This window comes from Lissotriton vulgaris, chromosome 2_1 (assembly GCF_964263255.1).
Source record: "Lissotriton vulgaris chromosome 2_1, aLisVul1.2, whole genome shotgun sequence".
In the NCBI taxonomy this organism is placed as follows: Eukaryota; Metazoa; Chordata; class Amphibia; order Caudata; family Salamandridae; genus Lissotriton; species Lissotriton vulgaris.
Genome location: NC_141687.1, coordinates 954,050,554 through 954,067,171, shown reverse-complemented (window position 1 = coordinate 954,067,171; position 16,618 = coordinate 954,050,554). Strand labels below are relative to the sequence as shown.

Here is a 16,618-nt window from a genome sequence, read left to right as displayed (position 1 = left end):
GCACAGACTCGCATTCTGTTGGTACTACTGAACCCCACAAAGAGGTGATCACCAAGAAGGTGGTCTCTTGCATGTTCAATGAAGACATTCAAGCTCTCTTAAAGTCAAACCAGCAGTGGAGCATTTTCTCTTTCAAGGGATGTGGCAGAGTGACAAATGTTGGTACGGTGATCAACTGAAAGATATGGAAGAGCAATACCATCTTTGGCAGGAAGGCAGCCAGAGTTCAGTTCGCAGCACAAACCTGTCCGGGAAGAAAGTGGAATAGGGAAGAAAATGTTGCAGGGAGTTTACAAAAAAGCAAGTGCCTGTAGTTCACTCAAGTGATGGAGATAATAAACATTGTCTTGACAATCAGAAGCCACAGCGAACAACCATGCATAGGCTCGACCGGCTTGGGTAGAAAGGAACTTCTGGACTAGATTTAGGTAGAACTGAAGCATGGTGAATTGTTTTGGAGGGAAAACATAGGTCAGGCCTTCAAAAATGGTACCAAAACTGTCGATTTAAAAAGACGGGGTTAGTTAGGCAAACCTAAAAATGGCAAAAGACTGATAAGTAACTCTGAACTGTGCCCACTCTGAGGCCATGATGAACCAACGACAAAACCAGCAACAGTACATCAGAGAATCTGTCTGCAGAGTGTCTATATGATGTACGCACACCAGGCAACAACATAATTCTATGGCCTGACAAACTATCTTTGTGGACCAGTGTCTGGCTGGAAGTATGGCATCTACGACTTTAAGTGGCAAGGCAAAATAATTTTGACACAATCTCTATGGATGGAGACAGAGTGAGACTATTTATGTCCTTTCCCTAACTTTCTATTCATAAGCGCTGGCTTTAGTATGTGAATGCACGGTACTTGACTATGGTAGACAGGACAGTCAGAAAGAAGCAGCACCTCATATACATCTGGAGACAAGGTTTGTCAGCATCACACTTTGTGCAGTTTTAAGTGGTCAACAGAGACCTGTCTAATGTACGTTTGAATAATCCAATCATAAAAAAAAGTCTGTTCCGTGCCGTTGATGGAAAAGTCATGACATTATTCCCATTTGTCTACAACTGTTTTTTAGCAAACATGTCATGACTGAAATCTCAGCAACATGTGCATTACTCAACTGAAATCTCATGTATTATTTTGTAATTCTAAAATAATCATGTCCTGGGATGTTCTTCTGTGGTCTTAGCAGTCTGAGGTCTTGTGTGTTTTGAACTTGCTAATGCCAGAGTCTACTGTTAATAGGCCACGAGCAACTGCTGAGACTGGAAGCCTTTGTGATGCCTCACATTCAGCTCATCTACCACCATTCCACGTTTGCCTGACAAAGGTGAAGCTTAACATTCCGATGAGGAACTGATGTTCACAGACCCTGCATAGAAATATGAAGAAGGAGCTGCTTTTGATGTCAGCAAGTGTAACATGTTATCCAAATAGATCAAATTCCAAATACAACCCAAACATCATCTTCCCAAGTAAAAGATATGAAAAAATATATAAATATATGAAACAGCATATACACGTAGTGCGTGTCTAGACAGTCCCAACTCACCCCTGAGGAGCCGCTGACATTCCCGGAACTCAGCTCGCTGCTATTCGCCATTGACACAAGCCTTTTCTCTGCAGATTTTTTATCCTCTGGGACCTGCGTGTCTTGATGTGGTGGCCTTGTATCCGTCGGCATGTTGGGGACGGCGGCTCCTGTGCCTCCACCTTCTGGGTGAGGACCACTGGCTGCATCTCTTTTGATCCTGCTGACTGGGTTCAACTTTCCTAGTTGGGATCTCTCCAAGAGGGACCTACGCCTCCTCCTCTTAAGAAAAGCCTTGTCGCCACTGCTCTTCAGCCACTCCAGAAAGTGATCTGTGGCTCGGGTCCTTAGTGGGGAGCGCCTACCACCCTGTGAGGTCCTGGACTTCTTCACAAAGATGAGCACGGAGTCAGCAGAGTCAACCAGGAATGTCCGGCACTCTTCCGTCCGCCTACAGTCAGCGAGGACGCAGATCCCATCCAGCAGCCAGAAGGCATCACAAGTGGGGTGTTTGCAGCAGGCCTCCTGGCAGGAGTCAATCGAATGTGAGACAGAAAGTGTTTGTAAGTGGGGTGTGCCGTTCCAAGGCCTCAATCCAACCCCATAATGAGCGCTCCAGGAATGGCACATAATGGTGCTGATGCTGGCTCCTAATGAAGGACACAAAATAGAGCAGGTTAATCTAGAATATGTGGCTATTGCACAAACATTTAGATGGTATTTTGTAGAGCATTCAGTGACTTTCAATCAGAGCAAGGATTCCGCTACTTCAGTACTAACAGAAACAAGCATTTGTAATGCAATAGGTCTCGCATTAGGAAAGTGCGAGCTATTGGTATTGTAAATGATTTTTTTTTTTAATATGTGTTGGCTTTGAAAATATATAAATTAATAGCATTGTTATTTACAAAGCCAATAGCTTACACTTTCCTAATGCGAGTCCTATTGGCTATGGCAATGCTTGTTGGTAGCAAGCAAGGACAGTGCTGTTGTGGTGCTGAGTGACGCTGCTGTGGTTGGGCTGAGGGATGTGGTGGTGTCGGCGAGTGATGTGGTGGTGTCGGCGAGTGATGTGGTGGTGTCGGCGAGTGATGTGGTGGTGTCGGCGAGTGATGTGGTGGTGTCGGCGAGTGATGTGGTGGTGTCCCTGAGGAATATGTGATGTTATTCCGCAGGATAATATCCCGCATACCATTACTCCACATTTTTTTATAACGCAAGTGCGTTTACTCCGACCTACCATGACCCCGCAAACATTTACTCCGCATATACCTTTACCACGCATGCCATTACAACGCAAAGGCATGCATGGTGAAGGCATAGACTTTGTAAAAGTACTATATATATATATATATATATATATATATATATTATATATTTATTTTAATTACCCTATACGCCCTAAAAAAATCCCACCCTGGTCTCTTTAAATACCCCTGCACCCCATAATCATAACCCACCCTTACTCCGTAAAAAAACCCCAGCGCCCTTAAACAGTAACCCATCCTGACCCTAAAAATAAACCCTGCACCCCAAAACCCAAACCTAGCCCTGAGCCCCAAAAAAAACCCTGTACCCCAAAACCCATACCTAGCCCTGAACCCTAAAAATACCCCTGTACCTCCAAACTTAGCCCTGAACCCTAAAAAAACATGTACCCCAAATCCATACCTAGCCCTGAACCCTAAAAATACCACTGTACCCCAAAACCCAAACCTAGCCCTGAACCCTAAAAATACCACTGTACCCCAAAACCCAAACCTAGCCTTGAACACTAAAAATACCCCTGAACCCCAAAACCCACCCTGAAACCAAAAAATACCCTTGAACCCCAAAACCCACCCTGAACCCTAAAAATACCCCTGTACCCCATAACCCAAAACCCACCCTGAACCCTAAAAAATAATCTAATAAAATAAATAAGAAAATAATAATAATATATAATCTAAAAATACCATACTCTAAAAATAAACACACCCTTAAAAAACCCCTGAACGCCTAAAACATATACCCCACCCTTAAAATACCCCTGAACCCCTGAAAAATATACCCCAAAACCCCTAAACTAAAACCATATACTTACCTTAAACTTAAATAATAAAAACATATGCTTTTACCATTCATGCTTTTACAACGAATTTTGTTGTAAAAGCATGCGTGGTAAAAGTATATAAGATATAATGCCATGCGTTATAATTGCATTGCGGAGTGATGGTAGTTTCGTTGTAAAAGTATGCGGAGTGATAGTATGCAGGAAGATAGATTCGTTGTAAAGGTGTTTTACCGTCCCGGAGTGATGGGGTGGTGTCCCGGAGTGATGGGGTGGTGTCCCGGAGTGATGTGGTGGTGTCCCGGAGTGATGTGATGGTGTGCAGCAGTGTGAGGCGTGCAGCAGCGTGAGGCGTGCAGCAGCGTGAGGCGTGCAGCAGCGTGAGGCGTGCAGCAGCGTGAGGCGTGCAGCAGCGTGAGTAATGCGGCAGCGTGAGTAATGCGGCAGTGTGAGTAATGCGGCAGTGTGAGTAATGCGGCAGTGTGAGTAATGCGGCAGTGTGAGTAATGCGGCAGTGTGAGTAATGCGGCAGTGTGAGTAATGCGGCAGTGTGAGTAATGCGGCAGTGTGAGTAATGCGGCAGTGTGAGTAATGCGGCAGTGTGAGGCGCGCAGCAGTGTGAGGCGTGCAGCAGTGTGCGGCAGTGTGCAGTGTGCGGCGTGCGGCAGTGTGAGTCATGCGGTAGTGTGCAGCATGCAGCAGTGTGAGTAATGCTGAGGCGGGCAGCAGTGTGAGGCGGGCAGCAGTGTGAGGCGGGCAGCAGTGTGAGGCGGGCAGCAGTGTGAGGCGGGCAGCAGTGTGAGGCGGGCAGCAGTGTGAGGCGGGCAGCAGTGTGCAGCATGCAGTAGTATGAGTAATGCAGCAGTCTGCGGCGTGAAGCAGTGTGCAGTGTGCAGCAGTGTGCGGCGTGCAGCAGTGTGCGGCGTGCAGAAGTGTGCGGCGTGCAGCAGTGTGCGGCGTGCAGCAGTGTGCAGCAGTGGGAGGCGTGCAGCAGTGTGCAGCAGTGGGAGGCGTGCAGCAGTGTGCGGCGTGCAGCAGTGTGCGGCGTGCAGCAGTGTGCGGCGTGCAGCAGTGTGCGGCGTGCAGCAGTGTGCGGCGTGCAGCAGTGTGCGGCGTGCAGCAGTGTGAGTAATGCAGCAGTGTGCAGCAGTGTGAGGCGTGCAGCAGTGTGTGGAGTGCAGCAGTGTGCGGCGTGCAGCAGTGTGAGGCGCGCAGCAGTGTGAGGCGCGCAGCAGTGTGAGGCGCGCAGCAGTGTGAGGCGCGCAGCAGTGTGAGGCGCGCAGCAGTGTGAGGCGCGCAGCAGTGTGAGGCGCGCAGCAGTGTGAGGCCTGCAGCGTGCAGCAGTGTGAGGCATGAAGCAGTGTGAGGCATGAAGCAGTGAGAGGCATGCAGCAGTGAGAGGCACGCAGCAGTGAGATGCACGCAGTAGTGAGAGGCACGCAGCAGTGAGAGGCGCGCAGCAGTGAGAGGCGCGCAGCAGTGAGAGGCGCGCAGCAGTGAGAGGCGCGCAGCAGTGAGAGGCGCGCAGCAGTGAGAGGCACGCAGCAGTGAGAGGCGCGCAGCAGTGAGAGGCGCGCAGCAGTGAGAGGCGCGCAGCAGTGTGTGGCCTGCAGCGTGCAGCAATGTGAGGCATGAAGCAGTGTGAGGCATGCAGCAGTGAGAGGCGTGCAGCAGTGAGAGGCGTGCAGCAGTGGGCGGCGTGCAGCAGTGGGCGGCGTGCAGCAGTGGGCGGCGCGCAGCAGTGGGCGGCGCGCAGCAGTGGGCGGCGCGCAGCAGTGTGCGGCGCGCAGCAGTGTGTGGCGTGCAGCAGTGTGTGGCCTGCAGCGTGCAGCAGTGTGAGGCGCGCAGCAGTGTGCGGCGTGCAGCAGTGTGTGGCCTGCAGCGTGCAGCAGTGTGTGGCCTGCAGCAATGTGTGGCGTGCAGCAGTGAGAGGCGTGCAGCAGTGTGGTAGCTGCATTGGAACTTTAAAACAATTATATACTTTGTACAATACCAATGCAAGATGGCTACCCACTACCCATAACCCGGAGCGGACCCCTCAGTACTCGTCAACTATCGCCCTATCTCACTCCTGCCCTTTTTGGCGAAGGTTCTGGAGCGCCATGTAACCAGAACGCTGAGCACCTTCGTGGAGGAGAATAGGGTATTAGCCCCCCGGCAGGCTGGGTTCCGTCCCTCACACTCCACGGAGTCCGTTGTATTATCAGTCCTTGACAACCTCAGAGAGGGTATGGACACTAACCATCCCCAGGCCCTGGTCCTCCTCGATCTCTCCGCCGCTTTTGACACGGTTGATCATTCCTTCTTATTGTCCCGTGTAAGAGCGGCGGGAATCGGAGGATCGGCCTTGGTCTGGCTGTCCTCCTTTCTGAGTGGCCGCACCCAAGCAGTGCGCTTGGGTGATTTCTCAGCGGACTTCCAGCCGGTCAAATGTGGGGTCCCCCAGGGTTCATCCCTTTCCCCGTTGTTATTTAATTTGTATATTGCTCCTCTTATTTTTGCCCTCCAACAGCTGGAGGTCTCCGTCTACAATTATGCGGATGACCTCCAGCTTATTTTTTCCCTATCCTCTTCCCCAGAGTCTATCTCTAATTTTCAGTCTGTCATGACTTTCATCCGGGACTGGATGAATCACAACCACCTGAAGCTCAACCCCGACAAAACGGAGTTGGTGCTGACAGGTGGTTGCTCCAGTCCCTGGTCCCCTTCTTTCTGGCCCCACTCGTTGGGTTCTCCCCCAACCCCATCCTCCTCTGTAAAAACTCTTGGGTTCAAACTGGATCATCAACTTTCACTTCACTCCCAAGTCAGCACTGTGGTGTCCTCGTCTTTCCTTTCCCTTCGCACTATTCGCAAAGTCTCTCGGTTTTTCTCTTTCCCGGCCCTTAAACTTATAGTCCTGGCAATGGTGATCTCCCGCCTAGATTTCGACAATGCCCTTTATTGTGGTATGCCCGCGTACAGCGTGCGACGCCTCCAGCTGGTCCAGAACCAGGCGGCCCGCCTGATCTTCAATTTATCCAAGTCACATCATGTCACTCCCCTCCTTAAGACCTTGCACTGGCTCCCCATTCGTGAACAAGCCCAGTTTAAACTAGGATGCATCATCTTTAACGCCCGGTCCGGCTCAGCCCCAGCCTTTATCATTTCTGAAATTCACTCATGTCCATCCCAGGGAGCTGCGTTCTTCCACCCAACAATTGCTCGTAGTCCCCCGTTTCAAACGTAAAAAGTGGGGAGGCTCCACATTTTCCACACTCGCTCCTGCCTTCTGGAACTCCCTTCCGGCTCATCTGAGAACCTGTCCCCAGTATACACTCTTTCGCAAGGCACTGAAAACTTTTCTTTTCACACACGCTTTCTCCCCTTAAAAGCCCCTTTTCCATGCTCCTATTTCCGATTCCTCAGGGGTTCAGTACAGTACAGTGCCATGAAACCGCTTGGTGTACGTGCGCTTAAGAAATATTTTAAACTCAAACTCACTACTATATTTTAGTTTAATTTTGTATTGTAAATACATGCTGCTAAGTTTTTTTTCTACTTTTAGTCTTATAATTTCCCAAATGCCTATGGGATTTTGTCTGTTAATTTTATTACGGATTGCAAAGTGGGAAAGTGCAAGAAGGAGTCGGCGAGTGGCTAGCATGATGTATGAGGGCAAGAATGAGTGCCAGAGTTCATGCATGATGATTTATTGATAGCCTAAACATATGTAAAAGACACTTTCAGCTATAAGCCAGGCCTACTGACATTGCCAATGGTTGTTTGTTCTACCATTTGTCTTAATTTGTTATTGCTATTTGTCTTGTGGCACCAGGGACCCACATTTATAAATACCTTTTTAAATTTTATCTTTAGAACCACTTACATCCATGTTGGGTCTAAAGTGAATGGTGGCGAATGGTAATGGAAAGCCCTATTGTGATGCGTTTATCTTTCCAAGACCCTACTTTAATGGAGCGGACTTTTCTACAAAAAGTTTAGTGAACGTGTGAGTAGTTAAGCGCAATATTGAATCAATGGGTGAGTTGATGAATGGATGAATGAGAACATGCATAAATAGATGAATGGATGGGTAAATGAGTGCCTGGATAGATTGGTGAGTGTGTGGATTATGATTTAATAGGTGAGAGAATAAGTGATTGCGTATAAGAAAAGTACACATTGCTTTTCACCTCATTTAGGGAGGTCTAGAATTTGCTTGCTCTCTTACGCAGATTATTAGATTTTTTTTATCAGACTCCATTTGGCTTGCAGAGATTATGAAGTTCCCCCGACGATGTATAAGAACAACAATAAACTGTCAATGAGCATCTCCAAAACAAAAGTAACATCATTTGGAAGACAAAGTGATAATCGCATGAATGGGCTAACACTGGATATTCTGCATAGATACAAGTTCTTAGGAGTCACTTTAGGCTCAACAAAAGAGGAAACATCACATTATAAACCTTACAGTTGGAACCGCGAGTTGCTTCAGCAGATTCATGTTTCAACATCCAGCACTGCATGGGTTACAGTTCCCCTTATTGAAAGTCTTCACTGCCAAGGCGATCTTCATGTTGCTATTTTGTTCCTCTCTGTATTCAATAGAATTGAAAGCAGTAGGTTTTGAGAGCGGTTTGGCTTTAGCTAATTGACACCTCAAGGTAAGATTAGATTAGAATTGGCGATTCCTTCAGCATCGATGCGAGCAGGAAATGCAGCCTGGTTATATTTGAATAGGCGACGCTGCAGCAGAGATGGGCCCTGGCAGCACACGTTTGAAGATGAATCGATGGTAAATGGTAAACAATGGTAAACAAGCTGTCTGCATTGCTGTGGCGGGCCGGGCGGGAGAGCCTTTGAAGTCTGATGGGAGGCAGACAAATGGTGGTGTGTGACTTGGCTGGTTTGTGCACGCGCCTTTCTCACATGAACTGTGGCTAATCCGCCCTTGGCAGACTTTCCAAACTGCTTACTAGAAATCTCGACAACAAGCATTGCTAAAAGCAATGCTTTAGGTCGAGACCTAAAAAGTGGAATATAAACGAAAAGTCTAAGACATATAAATAAATAAAATCGGCATCTCTTATAAACGTTCTTTGAAGTATTAAGGACCTTCCTTTATTGACAACTCGTCTTTTCATGAATAGTAAATATTTGTTTGAATAGACGTTTTCACTGGCTCAGAAATATTTGAACAGCGATTAACAATACAAACCTGTTGCTGTATGAGATGTGTTCCCCTTCCCTACGTCCTATATAGAGTTAGTGGGCTATTCAGGTTTGTCAGATATCATATACAGAGGTTAAAACATAATGCGACAAGAAAAGGCAAGGTATATAGCACAATGCGGCAAATTTTGTGTTAGTATTACCTGATTACATTGACATTTTTACACGTTAACACTTTCTGGGTGAAGGTGTGCCCGTTTTAGTAAAATTTGACATCCAAATACAAAAATAGGCAACAGACAGGTTTCCAGTCTTCCAATGCGAGACACAACGTCACCGTGGTTTTACTAACCTTCAGCCTGTATGAGCTAGAAACAATTTGCTTTGCTGAAATCTGAAGATTATGCTGCGGATGATGGATCTTGTGGCAAACCTACGATTGTGCCAAAAACAGAGCAGCCGCAAAATCGATTAATTTCAGTGGTCCTGCATACGAGCTGGGGTAAAGGCCTGTATTGGTATGGCCAGAATGAGCTATTGAATCAGCAGTTAAACTAAACTTCACCTTTTATGTTTACATGTACATAGTGAATCCAATGCACGTCTTGGTTTTCCCATAGCACACTGATCCTCGTGTTTGAAAAAGTGGCTTATAGTGTTTATTCTGCGAATGGCGGATCCTCCACACCTACATCATCTCCTTGGAAATAAGAATCAAAATAAAGACAGTGGTTGCAGCCATGGAAATGTAAGACCTCAGTCAGCAGTCACGCTGTAAACGGCACAGACATAAAGAGGGCGGTACTGAAACAGACTTTTGGTGACACCAGCAAAGGGCACATACAACCGGGTCTTGTACTTCGACCCACCTATCCCTCTGCGTCGCCAAACTGAACCCAATTTCTTTTAGGTCGAGCCTAGCGCAGCGTGAATGCGATGCAGTAGGAGATGACCTTTTGGAATCGGTCTGACCTTTTGTAATACTCGTGCATGTGGTGGCATCCACCTTGCGGGAGCGAGCAGCGGCGGGTAGAGGCCATATGTTTCTCATTAGCTGTCCGCACACGCTCGCTTTCACTTTCTTGCCTGTCTCGCGGTTGCTTTCACTTTCGTGACGTGCTAAGAGACTGTCTTGACTTAGCTGCTTCTTTCTAGTGCACAAGGCGGCATTTTCGTACTTTGTGGCAGTGAAAGGTGAAGTATTCTCTGCACACGTCGTTGCAGGCAAATAACGTATGGATATAACCTTTAGCAAAACCTCAGCGCGAGGCTGCGAGCCATCCTGCCTCCGCGTGTACGCCACATTATGTTTTATTAATCTTAAAAGTACTGCTGCTGATTAGCTAAACCCTGGCGGATCCAGCATACTTCCCCGATCTTTCATTTTGAGGTCGAGGGGTGGCCTAGGGCGATAGACTTCGCAACCAGCTGCACACCGCCTGCTAGCTCAGCAGCATTCCTGCTGCCACAGAGCGCGCGCAGCCGCACGTTAACCTGGGAGCCTAGCGTCAGAACAGGTTCTAGAGCACAGTGGTAGAGTTGCATTCGGTGTCGCTCTTAAGTCCACTGAGAAAACTTATGCTTGAGGGGAAGACCACGCTTCACTCAGTTCCACGACCTGCCACATGACCGCCAGGCAACCTCTCCTTCCCCATACCGCCGACTCCCCTGCTGCCTGGTTTGTGCATGTAGAAAGCACACAAGCGAGCTAGTAAGTAGTATTGTGGTGCGGGCGCACAGGGATTCTGCTCTCAATTTAATTCTATGAGTCATACCATTCCATGATGGTCACTTCGTCTAGAGGTAGTAGCCTTGCTGGATGTGGCGCACTACAGATGATATAATCCGCAGGCAGTCAGCCTATTCGAACAAAAGCACATTATCAGCTTTCAAACAATTGCTTCCTGTGAACACGTGTACCGAGAAAAGCTGCAACATTGGTCAGAATATCTAACTCGCAAAAACCATCAGAGGGCAACATTCCGCGTTCCATCTGTTTTGCTTCAGTCTCCCAACTTGAGCTTTAAAGTGCCTCACAATGTGTCCATAAATGTTTACTAATAGAAGCATATATTTCTAAATCAGACTACTTGAACTAGTGTGTAGCAGTTGGATAGCTCTTCAATTCCTGGCTGCATAACTCTCAGGAAAATGTGCTGCATGCCTCAACACTTATAAGGTCCCAAAGGCGAAACCTATTGGCTATGCCAATGCTTGTTTTAAATGAGGAAGCTGAAGATTCAGAGTCACTGGATCTTCCTCAACTCTGCCGAAAGGGAAGGTGAAGTTTTAGGAGGAAAGCTGGTGCTATGTCTGAAGAAAGGGTTGGGCACGGCTTTGCATGTGAGGATTGGGAAAAGGTGTGGGGGGGAGGGGCCAGGAGTGTTTATATTTAAAAGGGTTCCCTGCTTGCGGCTTGTCCTTCTGCAGGGTATGAGCCGGCGCACCTTTACAGGGAACTAAAAGTACCTTTTATGTATTGTTTAGATTACCAGTGCTTTAATGTTCTTTCTATTTCACAGTAATATTTACCCTCTTTCTGGAGTTGTACCATTTACAAAAAATAAACGTAGTACGACGACAGCTGCCAAGAAACTTACAACCCCCTGCGCAAACCCCAGTTTCACGAAGGGTTGCCATTGTGAGCAGGGCTGCGTGGACTTTATCACAATTACCAGTTGAAGTAAAATTGGCATTCCCTGGATTTACAGTGAAAATGGGCCGTTAAACACCGGGGCATACAGATTTTGGAGTGGAAAGCATCGCTTTTCACGTTCTGCCCTCACTGCTAATAAATGCTCACCTAGTAAAGATGTTATTTATCACATCCATTACATTCAGAATTCCAGGATATCAAGTTTTAATGGTGCCATAAATAGCACCTACCATTCTAGGGAGCTTGTAATCAAGGCATATAACATCGGGAGGGTACCACCCACAATCTAGCATAAGGAAGGACACATGATCCAATCAAATAGGCGTGGTGCCCCCGAACTGCATCGGTTCGGTGGTCATTCCTCTCTGGAGAGGAGATGGGAAGGACGAAGTGAAGCTTGACCCGCATGCTTCTGTACAGGTCCCCTTCTCTCTGCGAGAGGATGCGAGGGGGCGCATCAAGGGTGAAGAGCAGGCCCGGCTCCAGGAATTTTTTATTTGGGTGGGCACTTATATGTCTAGCCAGGCCTGCTTCCGGGCCGTCCTTTATCTCTTCTTAGTTTTATAGGGGCCCAGTAAAACGCACTCTTTTCCAAATCTTTCAAAATGTAATCGCTCTCAAAAAGTGTTTCTTTCTATGTAATGTCCCTTTGATGGGAAGAGGAGGTTTCTGAGGTGGGAGTATCATGCAAGTGACAGTACTCAGGCTCCCTCTGTGCTAGGCTTCAGGGAGAATCCCTCTTCATTACTACCTCCACCTGACCCCTGGCTCTGCAACGCACTCCCTTCCAGACTCGATTATCCACTTTTCTACCACCCATTTCCAAGGCATCTCATCTCACAGCTGACCTTGGGCCCCAGCCTCATACCAGCCACCATCGGTTCCACTTTCATTATTCCTGGTAAAAAACATTAGTAAAATCACCTCCAAACTTGAAACATTGAATATAGCAGTAAATATAATTAGCACGAACTTTAAAGTATGTTCCACAGTTGCCCTAATGCCCCGACTGCTAATTAACTAAACACACATTTGCAATGCAATAGGTCTCGCATATGCAAGAGATTTAAAATGGTAATGCCTTTTATTTATGTTTCAAAAACCAATACATAAATAAAAGGCACTGTCATTTACAGTGCCAATAGCTCAAACTCCAGCAGATGCAAGACCTATTGCATTGCAGATGCTTGTTTTAACCATTTTACTGCTGTGTAGAATCCGCTGCAGTGCGGACGTTTTGGTGCGCGGGCGGGGCCGCGTCGGCCACCGGACGTGCACAGGGCTACGAAGGTAGGGCTCGCGATGGCCGTTGGCCGACGCACGAAGGCAATGGGTTAAATCTTGCGCCTCTTCTGGCCATGAAACTCCCTCATTCTGCGGGTCTTCAAATTCTTCACTCACTACCTTGGTTCATCGAGAGGGCACTTCTGTAATGAGGACGTGTGAATGGCAATTTATTTAATAGCACTTACTACTTCTGATGAGGCATCGTGATTTAGTTGTTTCAGCTCTGAATGTACATAACTTACAGTGTCTATTGTGCCTTTTATTAATGGGCTCCGACGTCAACTCGGACTACATGCGCACCATATAAAAGAAAATAAGCATTTCTGCAGTGTAAACTACCCTCCGGCTGTCCTTCAGACAGACCCTGTCCACCACCCGTTTCCAGCCAGCACTTAAAAAGACACACCCACTGTGCAGTCTTCCACCACATAGGCCATGCAATAAATGAACAGGACTGCCTCCAACGTATGTCTTTCCCATATGTCCACGTCAGTGTTACGACCTGCTATTGGTTGTGAAGGGCTTGTTGGGTGTAAAGTGATGGGTGCAGCATGCCAATGAAAAGCACTGAATAGATAGACTTTTGGACTGAAAGTACCTGTGTAAAAAACACAAATCGCTGTTTTTAATATGCGTTATCAATTGCATGACTTTGCAAAAAGTCAAAAGTTATTGTTTTTTAAGTATATTTTTGTATGTCTGTTTGTACCTGTAAGGAACAGCGGAGCAGTAAATCTTGTGTTTATTTTAAATTAAAATGGCCCTTTTGAAGGATGTTGGTTTGAATGCGGAGTGCTGTCTAGAAGAATTTAGGCAAGCGCCACGGTATTGTTTCACATTGTAACTTATTCTCAAGGGATGACCATACAGGACTAGGTCATCTGTGGGTACCTATCACCCCGAATTCACAGTCCCCATTTCAAACTCGGAGGGATGAAAGGCAAAGCTGGTCCAGTAAGAATGTCCTTCTAAGCTGAATGTTGCACACAGCAGCAGCAGCAGGCGCATTGACACGATGGGCTATACTGCCTCGCTTTGTATCCTATTAAGTCCACTGCGATGAATGGTTTCACACAAGCCTAGACTCTTTTGATATGCAAATCTCCCCACTTTGAACCCCATTTATGACTTAAACGGCCTCTTCGTGTTGATAGTTCAGGAGGTAGGAAGAAGGGGGAATGTGCAGAGTCTCTATGACAAAGGCAGAAACCCAATGAGCTATTCACATAAAATTCAGTTTATCTGCATTTAAAAATTACCAACAGACAAAATGATTGCTCTCCAGCAGGAATAGAAATCACCAGAGTTATCAGTAAATTTTTTATTATCGTTGGCAGATTCACTGTGAGGGCCAAGGCTCATGTTTGGGAGGGCAAGGCCCACCCGCTAAAACCGTGCCTGGTGAAGAGTGACCCTCATGCTTCTGTACAGATTCACTCTCTCTGCGAGAGGATGCGAGGGGGCGCATCAAGGGTGAAGAGTGAAACATGACCACCATGCTTCTGTACAGATCCCCTCTCTCGGCGAGAAGATACGAGGGGGCACATCAAGGGTGAAGAGTGAAGCTTGAACCCTATGCTTCTGTACAGATTGACTCTCTCGGCGAAGGATGCGAGGACACGCATCAAGGGTGAAGAGTGAAGCTTGAACCTCATGCTTCTGTACAGATACCCTCTCTCGGCGAAGGATGCCAGGGCACGCATCAAGGGTGAAGAGTGAAGCTTGAACCCTATACTTCTGTACAGATCCCCTCTATTGGCGAGAAGATAGGAGGGGGCGCATCAAGGGTGAAGAGTGAAGCTTGAACCCCATGCTTCTGTACAGATACCCTCTCTCAGCGAGAAGATGCGAGGGTGCGCATCAAGGGTGAAGAGTGATGCTTGACCCTAATGCTCACTGTATGCAGTGCCTCACTAGGGTGGGGGAAAGGGAGCACATTGAGGGCAGGAAGGGAAGCATGAGAAGGGAAGTTTATCATCGTCACTGAATGAGCTTAATATTTACTTAGCCATGCTTACCGTCAGCGGTCTCTCTCTCTTGAGGTGGGGAAAAGAATCCATCTAGAGAGGGAAGATATGTTTTATGCTGTCCCATCTGAATCCCCTCCCTCACGAGTATTTCCTAGCTCTCCCCATATCCCTCCTTTTCCCTCTAACCCTGCCCTCTGCCACTACTTCTGCGATACTCTCAACCTACCCCTGTTTTTCGTCCTCACGCTGTCCACTGCACTACAAAAAAAATACATACACTAAAGACATTTTCATTTACGATGCCAATAGCTCTAACTCTCGCAAATGTGAGACCTATTGTATTGCAAATGCTTGTTATAATCATCTTCCAGGCACAGATGTGATTTCATGTTTCAGTCTTTGAAGTTTGGATTGGGGCGGTTGCCTCCTTTGAACTGCCCACTCCTCTGTTCTGTCCTTCACACATTAAGCCGTCAGTCACAGCAGAAGTGACTTCAACTTGGTTAGTCTCACAATACAGACAATGAGAATTACTCCAAGATAACCCATGAATGTAAACCTCCCTGATAAGCCTAATAAAAAGTTACAAAGGCCCCAGACCTGTCTTTATGATTCTCTTTCTCAACAGTTTTTAGGTCTCGCCTATGCATCGTGCATGCGTTGAATAGGAGCACCTTTAGCCGTCGCTCTGCTGATTTTGAAGCACACACTCGTGCTTTTGGTGGCATCCACCTTGCGGGAGCGAGCCGGGGCACGCCACAAGCACGAGTGCAGTGCTTGAAAATGAGCATACTGCGCGCGCACGCACGCACCACCCCCAGGCTCACCTCCTGCTCCTTACCTCATTTACAGCGTTTTCCGGCAACTCAGTCCTGAATTCTTTCTTTTTGCCGACAAGATGGCAGACAAAACTGCAGCTTCAAATGCTCACACTTGGCTGCTTTTCTACCTAGGTTGCCAGGTTATCATTGGAGCCGTATTGTATCCTCAATGGGCCGCAGGGCCTGAGAGGAGCATCCGAGTGCTACTGAACTAATTTGGCAGTCATCCGCAAATTGTTCACAGGCAAATGGCTGCTCTGGCACTTTTTTTGTTGGAAATTGACTTACTCTCTGGCACGACGACTCTCTGGCACAGGGGGGGGGGGGGGTTTAAGTGAAGGTATTAATAGGGGCCCTGGTAGGTATTCCCGTGATTCTCCGAGTTGCATTTCCATTTAATTAATCTTAAGGAAAGCTGCAAAACAAACAGCTGTATTTCAAGCTAACATGTGAATTGTGCTACATGAGGCTGCCCGTGCAATAAGACAAAACACAACTCATTTCTTTCATTCCGTGAAGGCGGCAAATGTGTAGCAGAAGCCAAGATTTCCCCTTAACCTCTTATAACCCGGTCTTCGAACATGGTGGTATCTATAAACATTGCAAGCGCACGTTAACCATTACTCTGTTATGAAGAAATGCAGCCAGCACTTCTAAACAACCCAGAGTTACATACAGAGAAGTGAGGTATAAAGGCAATGGGCCCAGGTTAAGGGGTGCTTTCAGTCAGTATTGTTTTTACATCATGCAGCACTAAGCATGCTGGGACTTGTACGGTCATATTTCTTTTTTAAAAAACATATATATTTTTTTAAATCTTTTTCCCCTTTTTCTTACATAATTACTATAGAGACACATAGGACGACCTGCATATACAGTAATGATAAAAAAATAAACATTTCTAATGGTAATATTGAAAGAATCGATCCCTTAGTGATTTGCACTGTTGGGTGAAAAAATCGAGTCTGGCTGAATATCCCCTGCATAGTGAGAACAGTTAACCACTTTGAGTAATGGACAGATGTGGAAACCAGCAGCCGCGTTGGCAAAACTATTGAAATCAGTCCTGGATCATTCCTCTCCTCGATCTACCTTTCCCTTTCCATCAATCCATTCTCCTTTTCCCATTCTGCCCTCTC

The 16,618-nt window shown here is 47.0% G+C and overlaps 1 protein-coding gene across 2 annotated transcripts in view; it reads right to left on the bottom strand.

The window, feature by feature from the left end:
- Positions 1 to 16,618, bottom strand: part of KIAA0319L (KIAA0319 like) — a 962,229-nt gene that overhangs the window by 799,474 nt on the left and 146,137 nt on the right. For both annotated transcript variants that reach the window (XM_086956507.1, XM_086956508.1), the window contains exon 3: positions 1,560 to 2,188. In XM_086956507.1, the coding sequence (XP_086812633.1) occupies positions 1,560 to 2,188 (629 nt within the window). The remainder of the gene's footprint in view (positions 1 to 1,559; positions 2,189 to 16,618) is intronic.